The sequence below is a fragment of the Enhydra lutris genome, unplaced genomic scaffold (genome assembly GCF_002288905.1).
Source record: "Enhydra lutris kenyoni isolate GAN:26980312 unplaced genomic scaffold, ASM228890v2 scaffoldscaffold12, whole genome shotgun sequence".
Classification (NCBI taxonomy): domain Eukaryota; kingdom Metazoa; phylum Chordata; class Mammalia; order Carnivora; family Mustelidae; genus Enhydra; species Enhydra lutris.
Window position 1 is genome coordinate 69,671,856 of NW_019154096.1, and position 12,255 is coordinate 69,684,110.

The following is a 12,255-nucleotide window of genomic DNA, read 5'->3' on the forward strand; positions in this document are numbered from 1 at the left end:
ATGCAGAAAGGGTTCTTCAATTCAGCAGTCTTCTATTAATCCAGATATTAAAGAGATTGGTAAAAATTTTAAACCATGTCACTTTTATCACTAATGTTTTTTGAATTGGGAAAACACTATTGTTACAAAAATATTTTATGTTCATACATAATTGATATATTGATATATTTTCATGAATATTTTAGTCTATTTTTAGTTTTAATTTCTACTATGGCAAACTGGTAATAAAAACAACCCAGATAAACTACACCTCTTTGAGTCCTCCATAATTTTTTCAGAGTGTCAAGGGAAGCAAGGAGTGTGAGAAATGCTAGTCTGTTTGGTCCACTGCTGTTTACGGGCCTGGAAGAGTGCTAGCACTTACCCTCCAACGGCACGGTCACATGAATGATCTATTTTAACCTCTTAAATCTCCAAAATAAGAAGTGATCCGCATTGTCAGTCACATGACGAGTCAAAAGCAACTTCTTCATTCCCAGTGTCTCACCACCACACAAACCCTGCATTCCACACACGCTGGCAAACAAAGACTTTCTAAACAGGAATTAAAACTGGGGCCATGGAGATAAAGATCTTTATTACCTCAGCTAAATGAATTATGCTCTTGTAATTCAGGCTTATTTAAAGACTTAAGATTTTAATGCACACAAAGGATAGATACCAAGTTGCACAAACTGGGATCAACCAACAGCATAATCTTAAGGGATTTACTTGCAATCGTGCCGTAAGAGTCACAGAAATTTGTGCTAAGGCAATAAAAGAAAAGCGAAGTGTTTAGGGGTGAGTATGTAAATTGTGGAACCTGACAGGCTTTGTTTCCCCTTAATAAGATCTATTACAATTTCAAATTGAAATACTTGGGTTGAATGAAAGACAATTAGATGAGTTTTTAAAGTGCGCTCAGGTTTTCCTTTTGTTTTAATTTATTTGAGAGAGAGACCAGAGCGAGCAAGAGAGAACATGAGTGGAGGGGGGAGGGGCAGAGGCAGAGGGAGAAGCAGGCTCCTGAGTAAGGAGCCCAACGTGGGGCTCAATTCCAGGACCATCGGATCATGACCTGAGCCAAAGGCAGATGCTTAACTGACTGAACCACCCAGGCGCCCCAGTGTGTTCAGATCTCTAATAATTATTATTTATATAATAATTAATATTTATATTGATCTTACTGCTGGAACAAGATGTTGAATAATCCGGTACAAGTGTTCTGTGAAGGTACTATTCCTTGGGCAACCACTCAAGTTAACTGTGAATTTTCCCAGGGGAAGAACATCTCTTCTTGTATACCTAGGAAAAAAAAAAAAAAAAGATACCAACCAGTAAGATATTCAAGTGGATTCCCAATTTCCAACGAAAAGCAACCAAAGATTAGCAAAATATTGTCATTAAAAATAAAGCAAATTACTCTGACCAGCTCATTTATCAGAATAATAACAATAACAGCCAGCGTTTGCGCATGAGCATTGTGCATGCGCTAGGACTGTTCGGAGTGCTTAACTGTCTCGTGTAATTCCCAGGCTCTCTGAGGCAAGTCACCTTCGCTGTACGGGTGAGAAATCTGAGACAGAAATCTGAAGTAACATGCCCGAGTTCACGCAGCAGGATGTGGGAGAGCTGGATTTGAACCTGCAGGGTTTGGCTCCAAAGCCTGTGCACTCAGCCATTATGTGCTGCGGTCTGAAATCCTCGCCGAGGGAGGATGTGGAGAACAAAGGCACTGACTGCAGGGTCATTTGGAACTGAGGGAAGTTAGGAAACCAGCATTTACGGAACTAGAACAATGGTCTACAATGAAATACTGTACAGCCATTAAAAAGTTCATGAAGAATTACAAAGGAAGAATGTTTAACACATAGTAAATGATAAAAACAAGATCGGCGTTTAGAGTACCACGGAGACCTGTGCAGGGATGTACACATATGTAAACAAAAAGATGAAACAAACATGAGCCAAATGTGTTAACAGAGATCATCTCTCAGTGGGTGAGATGACAGTTTCCAGTTTCTTTATGCTCCTGGAACTTGTTGAAAACACTCATTACTTCGGAAATCAGGAAACAGAGACCTGTGGAGGGGTGGAAAGGAGGTGAGCACCTTCAGCTACAAATTACATGTGCGCCCCGTGGGCCTTGCAGAGCTGTGGGATGTATAAACCAAGAATTCAGAATGCAGAAAGAATAAAACAGCTCATTTTACTTATCAGCCAGGTTCTTTGTCTGACTGTGGCTCTTATATTTAAGGGAGACATAAACAAAAGGTTACATGTGAAACAAAAAAGGTGGACAAAGAATGTGTGATTTCATGTAACACTTGTCACACTGAATAAAAACCACCTGATGATGCAGCTAATGAACTGTAACACCAATGGCCTGAGCAACCTTCCTGCTCTTCTGCGCCATCAGCACCACCCCCCACCGCAGGCCGCCGGGAGCTTGGCACTTACACCGTAGAGATGAGATGCAGGATCAGGTACTCGGCGGCCAAGCTGTCTCCCAGAAGCGCATGCGTGAGGAACCCAAGCAGCTCTGCTCGGACGGGAGACAATTCAGACATGAAACCTGAAACGACTGGAGAAGGGAGGGAGACCACACTCAGAACACACACACCAGCTCCTCCTGAGTGTCTCAGGCTAAGAAGGAAAAAAAAACAAACCCAAGTGGAACAAAGCACTAAAGTCACTAGACAACTAGTGTAGACTTAAATACTGGTCATTAAGTGATGCCAATCTTTGAGATAAGACAGCTTGTAAACTCTTTTTTGCCTCATCTTAACAAAGAGAATTAACGGGAAGGAAAACGGGCCAGAGTCACGACGACTACTAGAGAGACTGAGGCTGAGCACGAGGATCTGGCTGCCTCGGCCCCACCGTGAGCAGAGCACGTGTCGCAGGCGGCTCCCGCCCAGGGGCCCACGGTCTCTGGCTCCCAAGGCATTAGCACTTACACTTACAGGTTTTGCTCTCCTCCTTGTTAAGGCAAGCAGGCAGTAAAGGATTGATGTGCTGCAACTTCTGGGCTAAAACCACATGAATTCTTGGCACTAATGAAGCAGGAGGGCTGTGCACTCTTTGCTCCTCGGCCGTGTCCGTGCATTCCATCGGATCCAGGAGTGAAGAGGCATCCCTGCGGAGAGAGGAGAAAGTCACAAGTCACAGCCACATCTCTGAACATGAGAATTCAAGCCAAAAACAGTTCCACCTGTACGTCTCCCTAGAGAACGGAAAATGGCTCCTCATTCTCAATGGTCAGATCACACAGTTCTCAGGCTAGTTAGGTCACACAAGGATATATATGTGTTTTTCAAGAAAAAGAACACTTTCACTGAGTATGCTGTAGCTGCGGTTAATGGGATAGAGCACATCACTGGTGAAGAGTGTCTGTGTTTTGAAATCACTTCATTGGCAGAGACATGAAACGCTTCACAGCCTGTCTCAAAAACCAGGGTCTTTTTCTCATAAGCCATTAGGCATCTATTACTCAGTGTGGAAGATCCATTCATCTCTTATCTTGCTAATTGTTTTTCCTAACTTTTATTCCTCCACAACCCCTCCCTTGAATAGTGAGTAGTCAAGCAGTGAAATAAAAAAGTGTTGAGTTTTTCAGATTTGCTAAATAAATTAGCAGACAATGGATTTACTGTGATACAACTGAAACAAATCACTAAGATGTGTTTAGAACTTCAGACTTCACAGGTTGCTCTACAGAGTTACCCATTCACATGGCCGCCTGCCTCACACACAAGGACGAAAAGAACCGTACGTGGTCTGGACCACGTGCCAGGCAGGGTCCTTCTCTATGCACACACCAGTTCATTAACGCCTCACCTACACTGGTCTCCAGTGGGAAGGTGAGGCCCTGCAGAAGTCACGTGGCCGGTAAATGGCCACACCAGGTCGGCACCCCAAGCCATCTGGCTCTCTCTGGGCACTAAGCGGCTTCAACCAATGAAGTGACTGAAGCAGGAAGATCATCATCACCAGAAACAGCCAAGGCAAGCAATTTGCAATACTATTATTAAGGAATGCTATTTAAAGTTGTTTAAATATGTCTGTGTCCCCCCCTTTATTGTAATAGTGAAAAGTAAGTTCTTCTTATAGGGAAACCAAGATGAATGTCCAATACCCAACAAGAAAACTATTACGTTGCAGGGGGGAGGTTAGGACTCCATTCCTTGGCAAACTCAAGACAAAACAAGAAGAATGAGGAAGATCTGGATTTTCAGGATATATTGTTAGCTGTGAAGAGAAAGTGTAAAGGAATACATATAACATGCTATCTTTTATATAATAAAGGGGAATAAAATATACACATGTCTACTTATTTTTGCAAAAAATACAGTAAAGATAAAGGCAGAAACAGGTTGGTTCTCTATGGAGCTTGAGTGGGAACAGGGCAGGGGAGATGGCACCCCTATATTCTTTGTATATAGCTCTGATTTGGGTAACAATGTCAATGTTTTCTATACTTAAAAAATCAAAACAAATGAGAAAATGTTAACAGATTTTAAAGTTTAAAAATTAAACTCTTCAAAACATGTACCACCACTTTTCATACAAACTTAGTGTATGCTCTAATAAAAACTCATGAATATGTAAAAAAAAAAATCAAAGCAGTAAGGACAGAAGAAACACTCTGAAGAGAAATGCAATGGAAACCAACCGAACCTAACCACATAAAATGAATAATGAGCAAAAGGACCAAATGGGAAGAAAACTCACCCCGGTAATTTTAGACACAGCACTCTAACTGTACGCCTCATTCTAAAATAAAAAGAAATGGAAACCAGTCTTGGATGAGAGTTACAAGGTTTGTTTTTTGCAGCGGTGTGGACTGCTGATTCTGAAATTACCTCCTCTGCACTGTGGAAATACGTTGAGAACAATGAGAGTCAAGCTTCTTTCTATTAGAAGGGGGGCTACAAATAGGGGAAGGGAGAAGGGAGAACATCTGAGTGCAGAACTGGAACTGGAAACACTGTGAATGTTCTGTTCAGTTCTGATAGACTTGAAAATACATGAAGATGCACGTGTACGGGCATATAAATGTGCATTTATTTGTACGCGCACAGTGTATGCGTCTATGTATTTCCTAGCCCCGCCCATTAAAAGGGCAGAGAAGCAATACCAATCCTGATACCAGTGAGCACACAAGCACTCAGATCTTGACTTTTAAATAAAACTCCTCACTAAAAGAAACTGATGCTCCTTAGCAAAATGGCTGGTACTGCAGCCGGAGTAGAGGAAGGACAGATGAGGTTGAAACAGCGTGTGTGCCAGGAAAGACATTTTCAAAAATGAGGTCACGTCAGCAAAGACGCAGAGCCTGCTTACAACGACTCTCACTAGCCAAATGAGAAAACCTGAATCTCGAGCACCAGACTAACAGCCACACTGAAATAAACAAATTACTTAAGTAAACAAATGAGAAGGAAAATCTCTCTTCTAACAGAATGCTAATAAACAAGTGCAGAAGGAGTGACTGAGATGGAAAATCACCATCTAGTAATAACCGATCAAGAATCATCAACGGGGGCGCCTGGGTGGCTCAGTGGTTAAAGCCTCTGCCTTCGGCTCAGGTCATGATCTCAGGGTCCTGGGATCGAGTCCCGCATCGGGCTCTCTGCTCGGCAGGGAGCCTGCTTCCTCCTCTCTTTCTCTGCCTGCCTCTCTGCCCACTTGTGATCTCTCTGTCAAATAAATAAAAAAAAAAATCTTAAAAAAAAAAAAAAAATCATCAACGGACAGGGGCGCCCGAGTGGCACAGTCGGTTGAGCGTCTGACTCTTGGTTTCAGCTCAGGTTGTCATCCCAGGGTCGTGGGACTGACCCCTGCACTGGGCTCCATGCTCAGCGCGGAATCTGGTTGAGATTCTCTCCCCCTCTCCCTCTGCCCCTTCCGCTCATGCTCTAACTAAAAATAAAATAGAATCATCAATGGATATTAAAGTAAGTGGATGAGAGACACATGGGTGGCTCAGTCAGTTAAGCGTCTGCCTCTGACTCAGGTCATGATCCCAGGGTCCTGGGATTAAGCCCAACATGGGGCTCCTTGCTCAGCAGGAAGCCTGCTCCTCCCTCTTCCTTTGCCTGCCACTTCCCATGCTTGTGTACATGCCCGTGCACACTCTCTCTGACAAATAAAATTTTACATAAATAAGTGGACAAAAGTTAAATAAGAAACTGGATATTAATGTAATCTCCAAGCACCTCCTTCCAAATTACTTATTACAAAGTGAAAAACAGTAACTTTATAGGACAGAAACCTGGCAGATGCCACCTTAACCAAACGATCAAAATTACCACCACCAATAGTGCAGCACACTGACATCAGGTGCCTCCTCATATGACAGCCTGATTCTAAGCATGAGGAAACACCACATAAACCCAAACAGATATTCTACAAAATGACTGGCTACACTCTTCAAAGGTGTCAAGGCTCTCTGCCACGTGAGGACAAGGAAAGACAGCCACCTGCAACCAGGAAAGGGGCCTCACTAGACACTGGATCTGTCAGCACCTTACTCTTGGACTTCCCAGCCTCCAGAACAGTGAGAAATGAATTTTGGCGAAGTTTAAAAAAAATAAAAAAAAAAAGGTGTCAAGTTCAGGAAAGACAGAAGTCAAGGACTGTTCCAGATTAATGGAACATGTGACCCTACGGATCCTGACTCACAGAAAAGAAGGAAAAATTAAAAAAAGAAAAAAAAAAACAAAACAAAACACCAGAAGAAACAAGATTGAGATAATTGGTGAAATTAAGTATGGAGTGTGGATTAGTGTTTCTAATTTTCTAAAAGTTTCTAATTTTGATGGCTGTACTCTGACTGTATAGGAGAAAGTCCTTGTTCTTAGGAAATATGGACTCAAGTATTTAGGGGATAATGTATGCAACTTACTCTCAGGTGTTTCAGAGAAACATGTACATACACAAAAACGTGCACATGTGAGAGCACAAATGAATGACAGAGCAAATGGGGCACTAAGGGTTAACAACTGGTAAATCTGGGTAAAGGGGAGAAAGCTCTTCGTAACATTATCTTCCAGCTCTTCTGTAAGTTTGAAATTTTATCAAAATAAAGTTACCCAAAAAAGAACAAACAGACTCACCTTTCATCATTATTCAGTATACTTAGCACAGGATCCACAGATAGGACACCATATAACTCAAGAACATCATTGACTTTGAAACAATCCCAGTCTTCATAGACCTGACAGGAGATCGTAAGAAACCACGTTGTTAGGACTAAATAACACCAAAAAAATCATAAAATATTAGTTTTAAGGCTAAAGAAATAATATTTTAGATTTTTAGGTCAGGAAATGGAATTTAAAGCCACTCTTTTGTTTCATAAATTGAAACCAAGAGAGATAAAATACTTGCCTAAAGTCATTCTCCTAGTTAGCAATTAACACTAAAACAGAGGACTCCTGACCCCCAGACCAGGGTCTGTTGTCAATACACCACACTACTTCGAAGAGGCTTTCCCAATGGATGACTAACATTACAAATGTGCATTATTGGGTGCTTGGGTGGCTCAGTCAGTTAAGCGTCTGCCTTCGGCTCAGGTCATGATCCTGGGACAGAACCCCACAATGGGTTCCCTCCTCAGCAGAGAGTCTGCTTCTCCCTTCCCCTTTGCCCCTCCCTCCACTTGTGCTCTCTCTCACTCTCAGATAAATGAAAAATAAAATCTTAAAAAAAAAAAAAACAAAAAAACCCTGCATTATCTCAAAATCTATTCAGAACACCAAGAGAAGGGGGGCGGGAAACAACTGCAGGATTACTAACTTTGGACTTATTCACCAACTATGCCCCATTAGGAGGGTTAACACAAAACTCAGAAAGGCCATGAGGGTTTTCAAAACTTTCAAAGTTGTGTCTTTGATGGACGCTAATAACTGTCAAAGCCTCCTCTTGGTGAGGCTGAACCGAAACATGGCAGTAAAGCCGTCCTCACTCTGGTCCCTATGGTACAGAACTGAAGTGCCACTTAAGTTTAAAACCACAAGATAAAAGAATGGAAATTCTCAATGATCATTTCTGAAACTTACATTGCTTGCTTCACCTATCAGGATCAAAAAACCAGGGTAAGCAAAATAGAACAAACTGGCAACAGATTTTTTGCCTCTATTTTATTTTAAATACAAATGAGAAAAAGATTTTGATGAGAAGAATGTTGAAAAAGTTAGATATTGTCGGAAGCTGGAAATGACATAGGAATTCACATGAATTAAAAAAACTGTTCTACTTCTGTGTTCAAAATATTTTACAATTCTTTTTTTAAGTGAGCTCTACACTCAACATGGGCCTCAAACTCAAAACCCCAAGACTAAGAGTCGCAGGCTCCACCAACTGAGGCAGCCACGTGCCCCATATTCTTCAACTGAATTTAAGAATGCCGTGGTAGACAGAACATGGCCTCCCAAAGAGGTCCACATCCTACTCCCTGCAATCTGTGAATAGGTTACCTTATAAGCAAAAGGGGGTATGAATAAATTCAAGACCCTGAGATGAAGAGATTATCCTGGATGATCTGGTTGGGCCCAATCGAATCACAAAGGTCCTTTCCAGGAAGAGGTGACTATGAAAACACTCTGGCTTTGAAGATGGAAGAAGGGGCCCCAAGCCAAGGAATGTGAGCACTTCTAGAAGCTGGAAAAGGCAAGAAAACAGATTTTCCCCCAGATCATTTAGAAAGGAATGCAGCCCAAAGGACACCTTGATTTTATCTTCAGTGAGATCAATGTTGGACTTCTGACCTAAAGCCTGTAAAATGATAAAATTTTTGTTGTTTTAAAAGCCACTGACGTGGTGAATATTCGCTCCAGCAGCCACAGAAAACAAACACAAATGCTAAGAGTACTCCATGTTAACTTTGAGACACATTCCACATCTATATCAAGGTCAGGTCTATAAAAGGTTTAGTACCTTCACAAGGCATGCAGGGCCCTTCTCCCCTGGCAGTGGAAAATTCAGGTCAAAAGGAGAAGAGAGGTTCAAGAAGTTCAGCTGTTGGCCAGTAGAAGCTTCAGTTTCTAAACGTTTTGGCTCTCCACACCACTGAAGACCACCAACACTCCCTAAATTCAAAGAACAGCACTGCACTTAGTCATTTTTGAGGCTTCCTGGAGAGAAAGAACATTTCTAAAGAGCCTTTCAAGTCTGATATAAATGATGCTTCTGAACAAAAAAAAACTTCAAGTTGTTACAGTTCTTAAGGAAGATATGGAAAAAAAAAAAAAAAGGAAGTAAGATATGCTAACAAAACCCTTTGTCTGACCTAAAAGAGAACAAAGATTATGAAGATCTAAAAAATTTAATCATTTCTCCCACACAACAAAATGGCAAAAAACTCCCCTCTTCAAATCTCAAGTATATTTTAAAAGTTACTATTTACAGTTACTTTGACAACTTTAATCTAAAGATGTCTACTGACAACAAACCCGCCTTGGTAGAATATACTTTTTTCTACTTATTACTCAGAATAAAACCATATAGCAATACATTCATTTACCAAATATTTGTAACATCCACTGTGTGCTAGGAATCAGACTAGTTGTTGGGGACACAAGGATGATTTAAAAAATGCCCTCTATCCCTGAAGTGGTCACAGTTTAGGGCCTATAACTAATTAAAATCAACATATAGCCTGCCACACCATAAAATATTGCTCAGCAATAAGAAGGAATAGACTACTGATACACAGATCAATCTGGATGGATCTTAAGTTTTGCTGACTGAAAAAAGCCAATCCACAAAGTGTACATACTGTACGATTCCATTTACGTAACTTACCATTGTTTTTTAAGGTTAAGCTAGAACGGGATCTTTTATTTTTTTTCTTAACTGAAGTATTCCCGACTATGCAACACTCTTGCAATAAAATAACATTAGTACAGAGATGAAGAATGGGTTCGTGTTTGCTAGGGGTTAAGGACTTTTGGGGAGGGGAGAGGCAGGAGAGCAGTGGGCAGGACTCTACAAGGACAACTTTGAAAGATGTGGGCAATGAACCATTCTGGATCCTGACTGTGGTAGTGGTCCCATGAGTCTACATGTGACGACACTGCCCAGAACAAAATACACGCACACAAATAACTGTGTGTAGGAAATATAAATCTAAGGTCACGGGGCGGTAGCAATGTCCATTTCCTGGTTACGATATTCTACTAGAATTATACAAGATGTTACCATCAGGGGAAACTTATTTCTTACAGCTACATGTGATCTACGCTTATCTCAAAAATATTTTTTAAATATATATAGCTTGAAAGATTACTGAGAAACCAACAAACAAGTTACATTGTAAATAAATGATGCGCCCAAATGTACAAAAAGCCTACAGTAGGACATCCAAATGAAAGCAAAAAGGAGGAGAGATCATCAGTTGCTTAGATAACAGAATTACCATATATCCTGGATTCTAATGTTACTTATTGTTATGATACACCATTAATTTTAATAAGCATTTGGAGGGGTGGAGAAAAAGACCACCACATTTGCACAGATTACTGTAAAACATTCCGATGTTAAAAACGTTAAAGTATGCCTTAGCTCTAAGGAAATATAAAGTAGGAAAACATATGGCTAAGTGAAATTCATTAGTAATTCTCTGTTTACCACTCTCAGCCCAATCTTGCAGATGCCCCTGACCAGACTGCTTTGTCAACTCCCCACCCTTCAACTCGCCCGGAGGAGGTGCTACAGAGAAATGACCGGCCACAAGAGGAGGAATAACGACAAACTTCTCCACCTGCCGCAATAAAGAAATTCACTATTCTTAAACACTGTGATTGGTAAAATCAAGAATGAAATATGCCAATTCTGAAACTATCTCATGCTCTTAGGACATCCCAAACTTTGGTCCCCGTGTTAATCAGAATTTACTGGGTTTTCAGCATGTTTCAAGATAAACCACTACAAATGTGTGTACATAGAATAGAACTGTGACTATTTTAAGGGCTCTCTGATCTCAAGTTGAGTACGAAGTTACCTAGTGCCCCACAATTTCATGGTTTTCCTCCGATGTTTTCAATCTTACTAAATTAAAGTACCACTATCTTGGGGCACCTGGGTGGCTCAGTCCGTTAAGCATCTCCCTTTGGCCCGGGTCATAATCCCAGGGTTAGGCTCCCTGCCTTGCAGGGAGTCTGCTTTTCCCTCTCTCTCTGTCCCTCCCCATGCTTGTGTGCACACATGCACACACTCTCTGTCCTGCTCATGAATAAATAAAATCTCTTAAAAAAATAAAAATAAAAAATAAAGTTCTACTATCTCCAAAGGAAAATAAAAAAGGATGTTTTCAGATATTTAAAAAAAAAAAACATTTTCAGGATAAACTACTAGACTTCCATATTACTTAGGAGCTGAAATAAAAATATAAAGAATGAGAAAAAGACCTTTGTCCATTAACCACCTGAGACTCTTAAAGACTAACAGAAAAGCAGACACTTCTCACTAAGTGATGCCTAACTGCTCAGTTATGAAGCACGGTTTGCCCAGAGTATTGCAAAAACTCTCAAGACTGTTTATAACAGTGATGAACTTGAATGCAAGGTTGTCAAACCGCTGTCATTTCCTAAATCTAGAGCTGTATCACACAACAATCAATTCTGGAAACGGACCTGAGGGAGAAATGAGCAGAAAGCCTGTTGGCACACACTACCTGCTTGCCTGGCCCCTGCATGTTGGTCTTTCTGTTTATTGGGCTGTAGGTCCATATCTTCATCGTCTTCGTAACTCCTCTTGTGACGACTGGGAGTGTAGGACGTTGACGGACTGACTCGAGCTTGGTTTGCATTAACATAGGCGTTAAATGAAAAGTTAAGGAAAATCTTCCAGGCACTGAGGAATATCCTAAGGTATGCTAATTCTAGGGCTAATAAAAGATTATTGGTTTGGCAATTTGGCTAAAATTAAAACATCCTTTTAAAAGACTGGACTTCCAGTTTTGATCATGAGAGTAGCAGCTTAACCTCATGCCCCCTACCTGTGCTATAAGGAAACTATACAACTGGATAAAAGATATGAGCAACTGTTTTCAGTAACTGAACATCGTAAGGGAACATAAGGTTATAGTTCTTCAATAAGGAAACACACCAGTAAACTCCACACTCTTCCCAGCTTTCTCTTGGGAACATTTCCCAAACCGCAACAAAGAAGCAAGGACCCTGCCCTTGCAGGACAGAGTAACAGAGCACACAGTTCCGGGCTCCTGAGCAACTGGAAGCTGCAGAAAGTAACAGAGGCAAGAGTTGCAGA

General features: G+C 41.1%; 1 protein-coding gene across 4 annotated transcripts in view; it reads right to left on the bottom strand.

Moving 5' to 3' along the window:
* Positions 1-12,255, bottom strand: part of LOC111144866 (minichromosome maintenance complex binding protein) — a 47,364-nt gene that overhangs the window by 8,848 nt on the left and 26,261 nt on the right. Inside the window, exons 6-12 of one of the 4 annotated variants that reach the window (XM_022499422.1) lie at positions 11,660-11,804; positions 8,923-9,074; positions 7,101-7,201; positions 4,714-4,755; positions 2,946-3,118; positions 2,440-2,563; positions 1,167-1,284 (exon numbers count right to left, since the gene is read on the bottom strand). In XM_022499422.1, the coding sequence (XP_022355130.1) occupies positions 1,167-1,284; positions 2,440-2,563; positions 2,946-3,118; positions 4,714-4,755; positions 7,101-7,201; positions 8,923-9,074; positions 11,660-11,804 (855 nt within the window). Of the gene's footprint in view, positions 1-1,166; positions 1,285-2,439; positions 2,564-2,939; positions 3,119-4,713; positions 4,756-7,100; positions 7,202-8,922; positions 9,075-11,659; positions 11,805-12,255 lie in introns of all 4 variants that reach the window. The other 3 variants (XM_022499421.1, XM_022499426.1, XM_022499425.1) reach the window with 3 other exon arrangements.